The sequence below is a fragment of the Pinus tabuliformis genome, chromosome 3_2 (genome assembly GCF_031772625.1).
Source record: "Pinus tabuliformis cultivar Carrire ecotype Pingquan chromosome 3_2, CPIR1, whole genome shotgun sequence".
Lineage (NCBI taxonomy): Eukaryota > Viridiplantae > Streptophyta > Pinopsida > Pinales > Pinaceae > Pinus > Pinus tabuliformis.
This window is the reverse complement of record NC_142302.1, coordinates 36,999,663-37,015,870: the sequence shown is the minus strand read 5'-3', so window position 1 is coordinate 37,015,870 and position 16,208 is coordinate 36,999,663. Positions and strand designations below refer to the sequence as shown.

The window sequence follows — 16,208 nt, the reverse complement described above, 5'->3', positions numbered from 1 at the left end:
AAACTGCGATATGCAAGAGGTTTTAGATTTAAAATAATTTTCAATTAATGGCTTAGATCTAGAATAGTCAATTTTCTCCAGCAGTCAATATGATTTAAAACTTTTATCGTACTTGACAATAGAGAAATATCAAAAATGCGTTTAATCACCAAATAACACTAAGGAACTTCAAATTTAAATTTTAATTATTCCTTAGGCAATAACTTCAATGTGATAAATAAAGAAATCGAACTGAATCAAAGGGTTAAAATTTTAAGATTTTAATGGGCCATAGGCCACATTAAAATATTTAATGTAAAAGTGCAAATCCCTTTAATTTATTTCAATATTTAATTTTTAGATTTTTTAAAATTTTTGGATTTTTTTTTTTTTTTTTTTAAGAATTTTAAATAAAAAAAATCAAATGTCAAATGATTAATTTTTTAAAGTTTTTTTTTTAAGATTTTTAATTTTTTAGAATTTTGAAACTTTTATGTTTTTAATCAAAAAAGAAAAGAAAAAAGAAACCTTAAATCAAAACGAGACAAAAAAAAATCAAATCAAAATAAAAAGATTAAACTAAAAAATATATAAGTTATAACCCTAACTATATACAAATCTAAAACTAAACTAAACAAAAAATAAAACCTAATGTAGCCAAACAAGACACATAAAAATAAAAAAAGAAATCGAATGTGTTTGTTGTTGTGAATGTAGGTTCGACGACGGCAAGGTTTCGAGCTGCAGCGAGGAGAGGGATGCTTGTCGGAGGATGCGAGGAGTATGATGAGGAAAACCGCAAGGATTATTGCAAGTCGATAGGAGAGGCCAAGGAGCATCGAGAAGAATCCCTGAAGAGGTTGCAGGTTGAGGGAGCAGCGAGGATGACAGACGGACAACAAGCAAGGGAAGGGAGACTGCACGAAGAAATGGAGGACTCGGGCAGGTTGTAATGGACTGCGACGATGTTGGAATGAGGATTGCGTGGATGGGCGGAAGGGACGCTGCGGACAGTAATGAGGAGCGATGGAGGATGGGAGATTTTTGATGCAGGTCTTGGCAGTAAGGAAAACAGTGGGTAGCGTTAGGAATGTTTGTTGCAGGTTTGGATGGCTCGACGACATAAAACAATGGAGGTAGCGTGCATAAAAGAGGAGGAGATATGGGGAAATCGTAGTGTTAGCAAGTCGAAGAGAGCTGGTTGGAATGTAGATTGGGTGAATGGCACTGTTGGATATGCAGAAGAATGGCAGCGAATAGAGGAGAGGGTTTGACGATGTAGCCAAAAGAGAACGCAGACAGGGGTTTGAGGGCTAAGAGGGTTAATTTTTTTTTTTTTTCGAATTTTGCAGCAAACCCAAAAAAACCATGCAGCAGATCAAAAATTCGGACAAATGGTAGCCGGAAAACCTCAACAATCCTGAATAAAAATGTCAAATTCTTCTGCTTCAGATTTATGAACGAAACCCTTAAAAAATTTCTCTAGATTTAAAAAAAAATTTAAAACCCTGGATTGCAAAATTCGGATATAGACCCTGCAAAATGATGTTGATGAACCCCAGGGATCCAGACCTTACCCTGTAGGGCCTAGATCTGGACTCTACAAAGATTCCTTCCTCAGATCTGTAGCTGCAAGACAACAATAAAACACCCAAACGATATATACAAAGAACCCAGAAAAACCCAAGTCAGAAAACCAAAAATAATTACAGATCTATGCACAGGAATGGCATAGCTATCAAATCTAAGTAGTGTGAGTCCAATTCCGCTCAGATCTAATAGTTCAAGGTTCTCAACAGCTAGATCTATCAATTTCGCACATAATTTTTTTTGTTGTTGTTTTTTAATTATAAGTTTAAAGGAGGTGTTGAGCTCAAAACCCTCCATGCATCACCCATAAAAAATCTTATGATAACCCTGGGATCAAATTAAGTTGGGCTCTTTAGAAAACACGGATCGGGAGTTGGCTGGTCCAATTGAAAATTTCCTTGAAGGGCCGATCATCTAAAAATCCAGACTTTCCTGCAAAACTCAATTCAGCGATCAACATAGAGCGAGATAATGATAATAAAATTAAGATAGATAGAGATACCTATTATTACATTCAAATTTAAATTATCACTTAAACCCCAGCGACTGAGCAAGATACCTGTGCTCAAATCACTTTTCAGAAGCTATTATCAATGGCTAAAAAAAATTTACGCATGAAAAACGACACATTTTACAGTACTTCCATGAAGAAGTAATACTGACGAAAATTAACCCCAAAGTCTTCCTTTATTATCCAAATAAAAATTTACACGAAATCTTTTCGCTTAGCACACGACTCAAAGGTCGGATCAATTGACTGACAAATGACCTCCTATTTAAAGATAAATCCTCCAACAACTAGTTCGAGTGATCATCGTCAAAGCAATCTCGACCGTTGATGAGGATTAAAATTTCTTTTAATCTCATTCGTCGAAATTTTAAATTCTTGAGGAAATTCGAATTTTTCAATTAAATGCAGTTTAATTAATTCAAAAAAATAAAATTTTGAATTAATTTCTTCAAAATTTTGACTTTCAGTTAACCCCAGGGACCAAAGGCTTAAAATTTAGCAAAATAATTAATTTACTTTAGTCCCGGGACCTTTTAAAATTTGAATTTTAATGACCGACGAATTTTGCCTTATGAGAATTTAAATTTGCCTAGGACTTGGAATTAATTAATTGAAAAAAAAAATTCCAAAAAAATCTAAAAATTATAAAATGAAATAAATTAAAGGGATTTGCGCTTTTACATTAAATATTTTAATGTGGCCTATGGCCCATTAAAATCTTAAAATTTTAACCCTTTGATTTGGTTCGATTTCTTTATTTATCACATTGAAAGTTATTGCCTAAGGAATGATTAAAATTTAAATTTGAAGTTCCTTAGTGTTATTTGGTGATTAAACACATTTTTGATATTTCTCTATTGTCATGTACGATAAACGTTTTAAATCATATTGATTGTTGGAGAAAATTAATTATTCTAGATCTGGGCCATTAATTGAAAATTATTTTAAATCTAGAACCACTTGCATATTGCAGTTTTGGGCATTTACAATTAATTGTTCATGATCGTTACTTTGCCACATCTATAAATTTTCTCTGGGTGACTTGTTATTATTTAGTCTATGGTTAATTCAAATTAAAGGCACTGGTCTGTAGTCATTTTTTATGTTGTGATTGTCTTATTTTGATTTATCTATCTTAATTGACCTAGACTCGCTTTAGATCCATCAAGTTGTCCATCATTAAAATCTCCTAGAGCCTGTGTTTTACAGGCTATCCTCATCCATTTACCTTAGGGACTAACCCCTTTTACTTGCCTAGGAGAGAGTCTAAATGGAGTAAGGATTAGAGTGACAACCCTTACTCTGAGCGTTGTTGTGGTGCCTAGACACTTTGTGCGACAACAACACACATTAAAAATAATTAATTATTTTAATAAAACCGTCTCTAGGTGGAATTTCTCAAAACGATTTCTGGGTATTCTAGAATACATGTGTCCTAGCCTCCCTGCAAATTTTGATGCTAGAGCACTTTCGATGCTACCAAACATCAACAATAAAGTCACTTTATAAAGTACAAGTGACTTAAATATTAGAAAAAATACATGGTACAACACTTCTAAGTACCTTTTCCACCCATGACATTAATATAACTCATAAATATCATTGAGACAAAAGTAATTAATGTTCTCACTAGGCTAAAAGGGATAAAAGCCTAGTAACACCTCTCCTTGGTATTATTTTCAACACTCCCTCTTACTGAGGAAGGTGTTGCTCACCACTCCCATCTTGTCTTTGAAGAAAACATGCTTGCCTCTTGGCAAAGACTTGGTGAGAATGTCTGCTACTTGTTCATTAGTGGATATATACTCAAGCTTCATTGCCCCTTACTGTACCCAGTCTCTAATGAAGTGGCATCTGATCTCTATATGCTTTGACGGTCGTGAAATACTGGATTCTCAGAGAGTTTAATACTACTCTGATTATCACAGTAAATCGTAGTTGGTGTCAACATCTGACCAAATAAACCATGAAGCATCTTGCAAAGCCACAATGGCTCGCAACCTGCCTGACTAGCTGCCATATACTATGCCTCTGCGTTGCTCAATGCCACTGATCTCTGTTTCCTGCTGAACCATGACACAACTGCTAAGCCCAATGAGAAACAACATCCGGAAGTACTCTTCCAGTCACTGACATTGCCAGCTTGTCACTTTAACATTAGAAAAAATACATGGTACAACACTTTTAAGTACCTTTTCCACCCATGACATTAATATAACTCATAAATATCATTGAGACAAAAGTAATTAATGTGTTCACTGGGCTAAAAGGGATAAAAACCTAGTAACACCTATGCTTGGTACTATTTTCAACACTCCCTCTTACCGAGGAAAGTGTTGCTCACAACTCCCATCCTGTCTCTGAACTTTGAAGAAAACATGCTTGCCTCTTGGCAAAGACTTGGTGAGAATGTCTGCTACTTTTTGATCAATGGATATATACTCAAGCTAAAAGGAATAAAAGCCTAGTAACATCTCTCCTTGGTACTATTTTCAACACTTTAATATTATAAAAGTACACTAGTACTTTACACATAAAGTCACTTTATAAAGCACAACTGACTTTAATATTATAAAAAGTTCATGGTACAACACTTTTAAGTACCTTTTCCACCCATGATATTAATATAACTCATAAATATTATTGAGACAAAAGTAATTAATGTGCTCACTAGGCTAAAAGGGATAAAAGCCTAGTAACACCTCTCCTTGGTACTATTTTCAATACTCCCACTTATCGAGGAAGGTGTTGTTCACCACTCCCATCCCGTCTCTGAACAAAACATGCTTTCCTCTTGGCAAAGACTTGGTGAGAATGTCTGCTACTTGTTCATTAGTGGATATATATACTCAAGCTTCATTGCCCCTCGCTGTACCGAGTCTCTGATGAAGTGGTATCTGATCTCTATATGCTTTGACCGGTCATGAAATACTGGATTCTCAGAGAGTTTCATACAACTTTGATTATCACAGTAAATCTTAGTTGGTCTCAACATTTGACCAAATAAACCATGAAGCATCTTGCGAAGCCACAATGCCTCGCACCTTGCCTGACTAGCTGCCATATATACTGATCTCTGTTCCCTGCTGAACCATGACACAACCGCCGAGCTCAATGAGAAACAACATCCGGAAGTACTCTTCCTGTCACTAACACTGCGAGTCCGTGACTTAGTTTATGTCTACAGCATAAAAAGATTAAATAACTACAAATGCATAAAAAAGAAACACACTTTCACCTAAAGAAACATTAGACCAAATTGATTTTAACCAACTCTTCAGTGTCTACTTATCCTAACATTCCCACTGAAGAATAACATGGAATAGGATTGAAGGATTTACAAAGGTGACACAACCAGAGAAGGAAGTAGGCATTCAAATTTCTAGACTTGTTTACCTTCTTGTTTTAGAGCCTAAAAGGTGTTGATTAAGGATTAGAATGGGAATGGGTGGGTTCTGGATGTTCAAGATGTGAAATTTCCAAATTCAAGGTATGTCCTGAGCTGGCGTTATCAAGGCTGTAACTCTGATTTTCCACTCCATAGAGAACCAAGAATGAAATAAATATATTTTTGATCTATAAAATGCACAAGTTGAACCAAAATTAGCAATTCTTCTACAAACAAGTCAGATAGTCCATCCAGTGCCTAAAATCATTTCATTCCCTTTGACCTTTTCTTCTTGTTGGCACACTTGCTCATCATGTGTCCTTTCCTTGGATAGCCATCCGAGACAGTGTCTTGTCCACTACAAATTGTTGAACCCAGTGATAAATTAGTATTGCCATTCTTTTGCAAATATTACATTGATCGTTCAACAGTGAAATCCTTTGTGGTCTACCTTCTGCTCTATTCTTTTAGCAATTTACCAGTCAGAATTTATGTGCAATGAGTTGACCGTGTCTTCAATTTATATGACAATTGTCTCCCAATATTGATGTAAACTGTCCAAGATTATGTTGAGCTTTTCCACAGAGATCTGAAAACAAGTGGCTGGAAATTGTTTGACCAACATCTTCATATGATCTAGGCGCGCACCATCATTGACATTCAATTCATCATTATTGCATGAGTGAATTGGTGTCACAAATATTGACAACTTGCCAGGTTTTCCTCTCATAAATTTTCGCAAGATCTCCCAATACATCTTCCACCAACATGAACTCGTGTGCCAGACACAATATGACCTTGGCTAAGTTAAGAATTATTATGGATGTGTCTCTCTTTCTTCCATTTCCAGTTAGCGATGCTTGTTGGGATCTTCTCTGCTATTACCAAGCACAATTGTAGGCGACAAGGTAATGATTCCAAGTGAACTCTTCAACTGTAGAAGTTATTTCCATGAAAATGTTCAGCCATTGTAAATTTCTTTATCCACCATCAGTTCCCACTGGAGCTACAGCTGTTAAGCGCAAATCCATGTATATCCCACCCAATTAGAATGGGTAATTGTTTATTTACAAGCTGTAGACCACACCAATGGTTAAACGCTGCTACAAATTCACAAGATCATGTACACTTGCCCAATTCTGCAAGCTTTGATTCTTGCAGATCCTGATACCTTCACAATCCGCAGATTCACCGGAAATTGTTTCTCAAGGTCACCCATTATTTCAATAAGCACTGCAGAAACTCTAATAACAATTCCTTTTTTGTTCCTTTCTATCCAATTTGTTTAAATCTAATTTTGGGTTGTGATGAATCCTCTTGTGCTTTTTGCAGAGGTCCACAATACACCTTTTTGATTTTACTTTCTTTAGTCAGTAGATTGTTTCACTTTGCACAATGTGCTTCAAGGTTTGAAACGTCAAAGTTTTGCTTATAAAAATGGATGAAATATGCTATAATTCTTTTGAAAAATTAAGAAAATACCCCCCATGGTTAGAAACATCAATATTTTGGTTGTAAAAATGGATGAGACATGCTAGAATTCTTTTGAAAAATTAAGAAAATACCACCCATGGTGTGAAGCATCAAAGTTTGCTTGTGAAAATGGATGAAACATTCTAGAATTATTTTGAAAAATTAAGAGTACCACTTATAATGCATTTGACTGCATGTTTTTTTTCATTTTCATCTGTAATCACATTATTTTTCTTGCTGACGATTATTAGTTTTCATATCAAAATATGGTCATATTTGCTGTTATATAAACTGCATCTGTTGTAAATCATAATGCGTCAGTGGTGCTAATTTATTTATTATGTTGCTTATAGTCTACAGCAGAACTTACTGGTATGTATTATATTTGCAGGCTTTTGAGGAAGCTGAACTCCCCAGATTGAAGGAAGAAAAACCAGGTCTTTTACACAATCAATACAAGGACCTGTTATGGAAGTTATGGAAGAAATCACCTGACAATCCTCTTAACCAGGTAGCCTAAGCAAAAGTGCTAATTAGTGAGGGATATGAAAATTATATTAGTTGCACATCCATGCATGTAATGGAACATTATCCGAAATTCATTTGCTGTTGGAACTCTGTATTCATGTTGACTATATTGAAATCTGCAGATGTGGATATGGCAAGTGATTACCATTTAACTTTATTGCATATTGCAGGCAGCAGAGTGATTTTCTTGAGAGACAAATTCTTAGGCTGTCAACGTTTCTGGCGTTGGAGAAATAATCGTTGTACTACTGGAAGGTGCTCTGTTTGGCATAGAAACTTGGTCCTAGCCTTTTGTGCTGTTAAATTTAGGTTTCTTCATTCTTCCCATTGGTCAATTATCCCAAAGGTGATGTAAATACTTGCATCTTATTATGGGGAAGAGTACTTTGTTATGTTGATTATTGGTTATGCTCCTTGGAGATTTAAACTTTTATTCCTACAATATGATTATGCTTCTTCATTATGATCTTAATTTCTGAGAGGTATTATAGTTTGGAGTTCATTACATTTTAAGGAGATGCGCATAGTCTATGTTATCTTTTCTAGAAATATAATTCTAGCATGTTTGATCTCTGTCCCACAGAAGGTACTCATATAACTATTCATCTCTCAACAGGTTTATTTCTTATTATTGGCATTTAATAGTAGCTTTGAAGCTCTTGTAAAGTTTACATTAAAATGTAAGTCAGCAGTCATTTCTAGAACCCTACTCTTACGCTTTTTGTCCCCTTCGCTTTTGGATATGAGTGAGTTGGGTAGGCATAGAAGATTGCTGCGTGCTAATTATCAGGCTAAGCATGGTTGATTCAGTGCAATTCATTTTATTTGATGGGTACCTAAAGGCAAGACGTCTTGATGTTTCTTTTGTTTCTTAAAATTTCTGAAGGATGCTGAGCATGTTGATAGAAATAAGCATTTTTTGTTACTGTGGCATTGTTTGGGTAACAGGTGATATTTGCTACATCAACTCTCTGATGTGCTACTTAATGAAATATTACTGTTTTGATGGTCCATGGAATTTACTTGCATTTGATTATCATAATAGATTTATATGCTAGGAAACATCGGCTATTGTTTTTTCTTGTCTTGGAAGCAGTTGTCACCAAATAGCCATCTTTATGCTAGACTGTTCTATTGACATACAGCACAGCTTTTGAAACGTTATGATGATATTCATTTATGATAGTGACAGACAAATATATTTATTTTAAATGAAGTATTTTAATATGATAAGTAATTGTGTTAAGTCTTTTAGTGTGTTTGTGCGCGCATGTGTCCATATATGAGAGTGATGTTTGTGTATATGCAAGTGCACCTGCACATGCCTTTGCTATTGAATTCACTGGCATAAGCACGCATGCATATGCCTTTGCTATTGAAATTACTCGCTTAAGTCTTTCAAATACAATTTTTTTACTTATACATTTATTAGGATATGTAATCACAATGTTAAATCATATGAAGTATATGGTGTATTTAAATTTTACAATAATAAATTGGGCTTACTACCATTTCTAAAACCATAGATTATCTCCATCCTTTTTCTTTGGTTGTTTATGTATAGACGGACCATATTGACACTGTATAGAATATCTCCATCATTTTTCTTTGGTTGTTTAGGGAAGAAGCAACTTTTGATCTAGCAAAGGCATTGAAGGAATTATGAGGCACTGATTGTGCTTATGATTCTGGTGGTGTTGAAAAGTGAAAAATGAATAAAACAATAAATGGAAACACGCACAAGGCCGGGGAAAATGGTGACATAGAAGGAGAAGACCGCACAAACATACTATGCTTCATGAGAAATCATATTTGCACTAACCAGTTGCTTGCAACTGAATCAGAGGCAACCAACAAGCATGTCAATGCCAGGATAATTTGGTAAATAATGACCCTAATTGTCATTGTGTTACTAGGATTTGTCTATCAGACTTCATCACTTGTCAACTCTGTTAGTTCTGATATTCAAAAAGAACCTGATGTAATTATGAGTGATTCTGAAGAAGAAATGGAAGATGGCCTGAACCTTGGTTCACAAGCTACCACAGAAGTTTGTGGCTTAGATAAGCATGTTCAAGGTGCATTAACAACACTGAATACACCGGAAACGTTACCAGAGGGCAATGGATTTCTATCCATCCATAATAATTTGTCCATGTATCCCATGCCCTTAAGAAAAGAGAGCTCCGTACCCTATAATGCAAATGCTCACTTTGATTCAGTCAGAGTCAATGATGTTAATTTAAATTCACCACACTAACCAATACATTCTCAGGATGCAACATCTCAATTGTTTGGGACACATGCAGATACATCAAGCACCCCTGCAAATTCACATAATTTTTCTGTTGTCAGACCGTTGCCTGCCGAGCATAATAATGTGGCCTGCCGAGCATAATAATGTTCCACATCAGTGAGTCAAGAGCTTATCAGGGTCAAGCGTTGCAGACGATGGCCAATTATCAGATTCACGACCAGACTGTTCGACTATATTGGTAATGGTGATCTAATTGAGAATTCTAGGGGTATTGGTAATGGTGATCTTCCTTTGGAGTTGCTTTTTTGAGATGGTGGCAGCTCAAGCCCACCGTTCAAGGCGTTACAAGTGAATCGGTTTATGTTTATTCTTTACACACAATTTGGATTGCAGTTGTCTATAACGCGACTTTTTGAAAGCTTTTCCCGCGGGTTTTTCCGGTCGAAATCCGGCAGGAATTTACTGGATTCGCAAGTTTGATAGCTAGTTTCTGCACAATGAAAGCGTCCCAGGGGTTTTCCAGGCTGCTGAATCCAAATATGCAGTTAAAAATCCATTTTAACTGCAACAAATCAAGATTTAACCTGAATTTCTTCCGCCGGATTCTGTCACCGGAATCTCCAAAAAGTCGCATTATAGACAACTCCATTTGGATTTCACTTAGGATGGGTATTGGAAACAAAAACAAATATGGAACATTTACGAGAGAAAATTATGTTGGGGAATCGAATAGGTAGGATGGGATCAATTGTGTTGAGATAGTACAATTATATGTATGAGCATTCTGTAGATATATTTAGGATCCCAATATTGATATGCAAATTCTGGATCATAAGCAACATGGATTATCTAGACTTATTTGGGACCCAGGCAAGTTTTTGGATTTTGGATTGCATGAGGGCAAACAATCTTGGGAAGGGAGGTTTTGGATTGTATGAGGACAAACAATCTTGGGAAGGGAGGAGTGTGATGTCCATTTTCGAGAATAGAAGAATGAAGAAAATTAATTAGTTTTTTAATGTCATCTTAATTGTGATATTAAGTAAATGAATTAAAAAGGGGTTTATAAGTGAATTTTTGATTTAATTAAGAAATATAACATGTAAAGTCACTTGATTATTAAAAAGGGTAACCTATGGTATTATCAACCCATGGAATTCGCCCATGGTATATGGAGAAAAATTATAAAAAGACAGAGCATTCATTTGGGGATATGGTTGGATATTTGATATTTTGCTAATTGTCCCAAGAGCATTTGTGACTTAAGGTTGGAGGGAAAACCTCTAATTGTATTTCCTAGTTTTGGTGTTGAGAAACACACCCTAGTTGGTGGAGATAAGTTTTGGTGGTGAAAGATTCCACCCTAGTTAGTCAAGAGGAAGAACCACTTCATTTTCTTCAGTAGTATTCACCAAGAAAGGAGGCCATGTTCTATCATATAGCACATCATTGGAGGAGCCAAGGATTTCCAACTAATTCAATTACCAAGTTTTTCTGCTATTAATTAATGTAATCTTTTATTAAATAAATAAAATTAGTTGGAGTTTGCAACATTTTCCTGCCAATTTTCCTGCCAATTTTATGTGTTGAAATTGTATAATTTATTGAAGCACTAGAAATTTTATCGCATAAATTTATTGTACTTTTGATGAATTTTCATGGTGTGTTACAATGCAGAGAATTTATGGGAATATTTAGGCAATTAAATAATTAGGAATATTACACAATTCCACAAAATAATAGGTGCTGAATTTGAATTTTATACAGTTAATAAAGCAATTATATAATTAGGGTTTATATATATTTACGATATGAAGTTAAAGAGAGATATAATGTGAAAGTCACGAAGGAAGATAAAAAAGTTAAATATTTTAATTTTGGAAAAATAATTTTGTATATAGGCTGACAATTATGATCATATATAGTGATCATAATTGCTGACCTATATATATATATATATAAAGAAATGGTTAGCTTTCTATTAATCAAAGTGAAATCAAGTTAATGCCAATGCATTCAAAAGCATCATTTCTTCCATAGTCCTCCAAAACTACTCTGACCATTGTCTTCTTATGTTTTGAGATATCTTTATTAAGTTTACTACAATATTTTTCTTATAGCTTCTTCAAAAAACCTCATTGATCCTAACAAAATTACATAACATTATAAGACAAGAATTACAAGGAAACTACCTAGAGCTCTCTCCTTTTGAGTCAAATTGATCCACTCCATGCCTACACTATCCGTTTCTATTTGCTGAAGATCATAATTGGCGACCTATATATATATATATATATATATATATAAAATTACATAACATTATAAGACAAGAATTACAAGGAAACTACCTAGAGCTCTCTCCTTTTGAGTCCAACTGATCCACTCCATGCCCACACTATCTGTTTCTATTTGATGAGGATCATAATTGGCGACATATATATATATATATATATATATATATATAAAGAAACAATTATGCTTCCTTTGCGATGTTCTGCCTCTGATTCGATTGCGACACGTTCTATTCAACATGCAAGGGTTGGTTTGCAAAATCGCCTCCGCCCAACTCCAGTTGTTGCTCACTAGACCATATACCTCCTTGAGGATGTTGATGACAATTGTCTCCACCTTAACTTCTGAATTTTCCATCTTAAATTCCAGGTTTTCCATTTTAGTAACAATTAGATCCATTGTAGCTTGAATTTTTTCCACATCTTTTTTTAAACTTCCAAGTTGACTTGTGACCAGTGCAAAGTGGGACCAAGCCTCATAGATAATTTGCTCTCCGATTATGGTTATCATCTCCTCGGCATCCACTTTTAACGCAATCATTTGCTCATCCAAAGATTTATAGATGTCATTCCCAGATGCGGAGGCCATACCTTTGGCTCATTGTTTTCTGATGTTGACCCACTGCATTTGTAACTTGTAGATCCAACCCTTTATATCCTTAATTGGCTCCATAATAGCAACAATAGAGTTCCTCATTTAATGCTAACCACCTTCCCTCACTCTGAGTGCAACTGTAGCTCCATCAATGTTTCTGCTAGTTTGATGTCACACACGAGCTCAAAAGTTCGTTCAACCTCTGAGATGGTGCTAGTGGATCCTGGCCTACTATAAAGATTTGATATTTGGCTATCGTCTTTCCACCTATCCTGATACCTGTCCTTAATCCTCGTGTTATCCCACCTGATTACTTGATTAGTGGGCTCAAATGACCAACAATGGCAATCTTTGAGGTTCCTTGGCTCCTTGAGATTATGCAACTTGTTAGAAATAAATTCCTCCTTAATTGTATTCATTGGGATCGACATCCTTGGTTTGTGCAAGGTCATGGAATGTGACATATTAATAGTTTGCTTTGTTCCTCCATTAATGTTCCTTGAGCCAAGTTTACCCCTAAATTGGCTTGCATATTTGCTAAATGATTTTTTCTCGTTTACTATGATATAAATCAAAATTTTCAAATTTATCCATAAGGAGTTGTGTTTTATGATACATTGAAGGAAATTCATTTTCCAAACAGTCCTTCAACTTGTGACACTTTTTTATAGTGATGAGTGAGTCTCCAAATACACATAACTGACAAATTCCATTGGCCAGAGAAGTTTTCATCCCTTGCCAGAGGCCAAGAACTTCTACCTGGTTGTTTGAAGCAATGCCTAACCTCTATGCAAACTTTTTCTCAATTTCTCCATCTGGGTGAAGGATAACCCCTCCTGCTCTTGCCTCCCCTAAATATGATCATATATTTTAAAATATTAAGATAATATAAATTTGTATGTGGTTAAAGATATATTTTGTAAAAGTAAGGTTCTTTATATAATAATAATAATATAAGTTAAAAAATATGAGAGTTTAACTCCTATGCCACATAATAATTAATGTTTCAAGAGGAATGAATGTAATACTCAATAGTTTGCTGTCCGCTTGGGGTAGCGGGGTAGCTCAATTGACAATCACTGTGGAAACGAAGTCTCACTGAACCGGAAGTCTTGGGTTCAAATATTGTACTAAGAAGTTGGACATGATGAAGTAGTCTTACCAAGCTTACAAAAAATAAATACTCAATAATTTATTATAAATACTTTAAAAACACACAAAAAAAAAAACTAAAAACTAAATTTATGAATAATTTTTTTTTGAAACAACAAAAAAATAATATATATATATTTTTAAATTTACACATGCAATTTATTTTTTATTTTTTTAAAATGGTTTTGCATTACAAAATATATATATATATATATATAATAATTTTAACATGTTTTAATGCTTATGAATTTAAAATAAATAGTTACTTTTTGTTGAATACACTAAGCAAAGAGACCCTGCAAAGTCATGTGAGAGGATAGACTTTGCATTATGGGTATTGTGACGGATAGGCTTCAATTCTTCATCCTAGTTCATATGTATATTTTTTATCCTCTTCGGATTTTATTAACACAATAACAATTACATAAAAGCCAAATTCATGAGTAAGGAAAATATTTATTATGCCCGTTTTTTCTAAAATTATTTTGTAAATTATGTTACAACTTTATTGATATTGATTACATCTAGATCATTATGGTAGTTATGAAGTGCATAAGTTACTCTAAGTGGTTATATAATACTATTTTATTATATTCATTTTGTTTATTTTATTAAAAATTTTATTTTTTTATTTTTTATTTTTTTATTTATTTTTTTATTATTATTATTTTTTTTTTCTGAATCAGGCTATTCTATTATATTACAAAAAGTCAAAAATTACATCAGTATTACAACAGGGCCTTAGCCCTGTAACTCCTGCCGAGAGATTGACAGTTTGCCCAAGTTTAGACATATCCGAAATTGAACAGGTACAAAAATTGGATGCGATGACAGACTAACATTACGACACATGACATTGCTTATGGCCGACACATAGAACATATGGATAGCCAACACATAGATTTTGAGATCTAGACTGAAACCGAACACATACAAGATAACAATGAGCGAAAACAGAGAAAAACTTTCCCTTCCCGGCTACTGAGAGCGAACTGTAGGTTGAATTATTCATCGTCGGTGGTATACGGCTCGTCCTCCACCTTGCCCCTGAAGTGCTTGGGGTCATCCGAGTCGGAGAGCTGGATCCTCTGAGCCGGTTCGCTGGGGCCCGCAAGGGCAGCCTGAGAGTCTGGGGAAGAGCTTTCCTTGATAGGGCGTAGCAGATCAATAGTAGGCACCTGCATATCAATTGTGGGTACAATCCCTTGAACCGGAGGAGGGTTTCCCTGCGGTGCTTCCACTTGACCTCTAGAATTACCACAATGCTCAACAGAAACCGATACGATGAATGTGGAATTTGCCAGAGTGCAGGGTATTCTATACCTGATAGTGGGATGCGCTGTGTGTCCGCATTCCATGATTTCTCCATACCCAGGTGCCCTGCCACGTCTTGCTACTCGACCCTGGGAACGATGATGGTCAGAAGTTACCTCAACTGAGGAAGAGGGAGAAATTGCAGACCTTTGAGCAGAAGCTCGACCCCTTGAGCTTCCTCGACGGCTGCTCATTCTCAGACGCTCGCGCTGCATTGCCAAGTTAACCAAAGAGCAGGAATGTCCCTGCGCAATCCCCCACAGAACCAGAGGATGTTCCAACGCTGCCGCCGAGTGCCCATACGCTATGAAAGAATGCGGGAATGTGACAGAGGTTCCGGGCCTTTGTAGCGCCATCTTACCAATTCGCAGGAGAACAATTAAGACTGAAAGGACTGGTATTAACTCTCGCGGAGGATCAACCGCCGGCACCCTTATGAAACCATCTGCCAGGTACTGCGTGGCTCGTTCGGGCTGACACATGCCCATGTGACGAGCCTCTGGGCTGCTACGCGTGTGAGACACCCGCATCCGAGAATTTAAAATTTCACATTAATATTAATTTTTTTTTTTTATTTGTTTTGTCATTTTTGTTTTTATGTTTTAAAATTATTTATTTATTATTATTATTATTATTTTTAATTAATTAATTAATTAATTTATTTTTGCGTTTTTATATAGTATTATAAATATATTAAGGATTATGAAATTTGACCATAGCTACTTTCTTCAACACTACGTTTTAGCTAAGAAGGTATTCATAATGTCTAACAATATGTTAACAAGTTAAAAAGTTTTTAAGGAAATATCAATATTAGATTAACATCATTATCAAATTAATATTAACACTATCAACATCATCAAACAACTAGTATCTCACAACCATGGAACTCATATACATAGTCTACCAAGGAGACATCAATAAAATAAGCTCTCTCTAGAAAGAGATCTGATCATGATGCTAAGAGGCTACAACTCAACCTCTAGAACCATTTTCCTAATTCTGGTCAATATACTTGACACAAAGACAACATCCCTAATTCTAGTCATAGTACATGACATAGGGAAATGTCTATCCATTGAACCATTCTTCCGAATTCTGGTCATTGTGATTGACACATGGAAAACAAC

At 35.2% G+C, this 16,208-nt stretch overlaps 1 protein-coding gene across 1 annotated transcript in view; it reads left to right on the top strand.

Annotated features, from left to right (window-relative positions):
- LOC149179698 (coiled-coil protein) overlaps positions 1 to 7,941 on the top strand; it is a 63,110-nt gene extending 55,169 nt beyond the window's left edge. The window contains exons 3-4 of the mRNA XM_089415756.1: positions 7,333 to 7,452; positions 7,640 to 7,941. Of these exons, the coding sequence (XP_089271882.1) occupies positions 7,333 to 7,452; positions 7,640 to 7,651 (132 nt within the window). The 3' untranslated portion in view covers positions 7,652 to 7,941. The remainder of the gene's footprint in view (positions 1 to 7,332; positions 7,453 to 7,639) is intronic.
- The last annotated feature ends 8,267 nt before the right edge of the window (positions 7,942 to 16,208 follow it).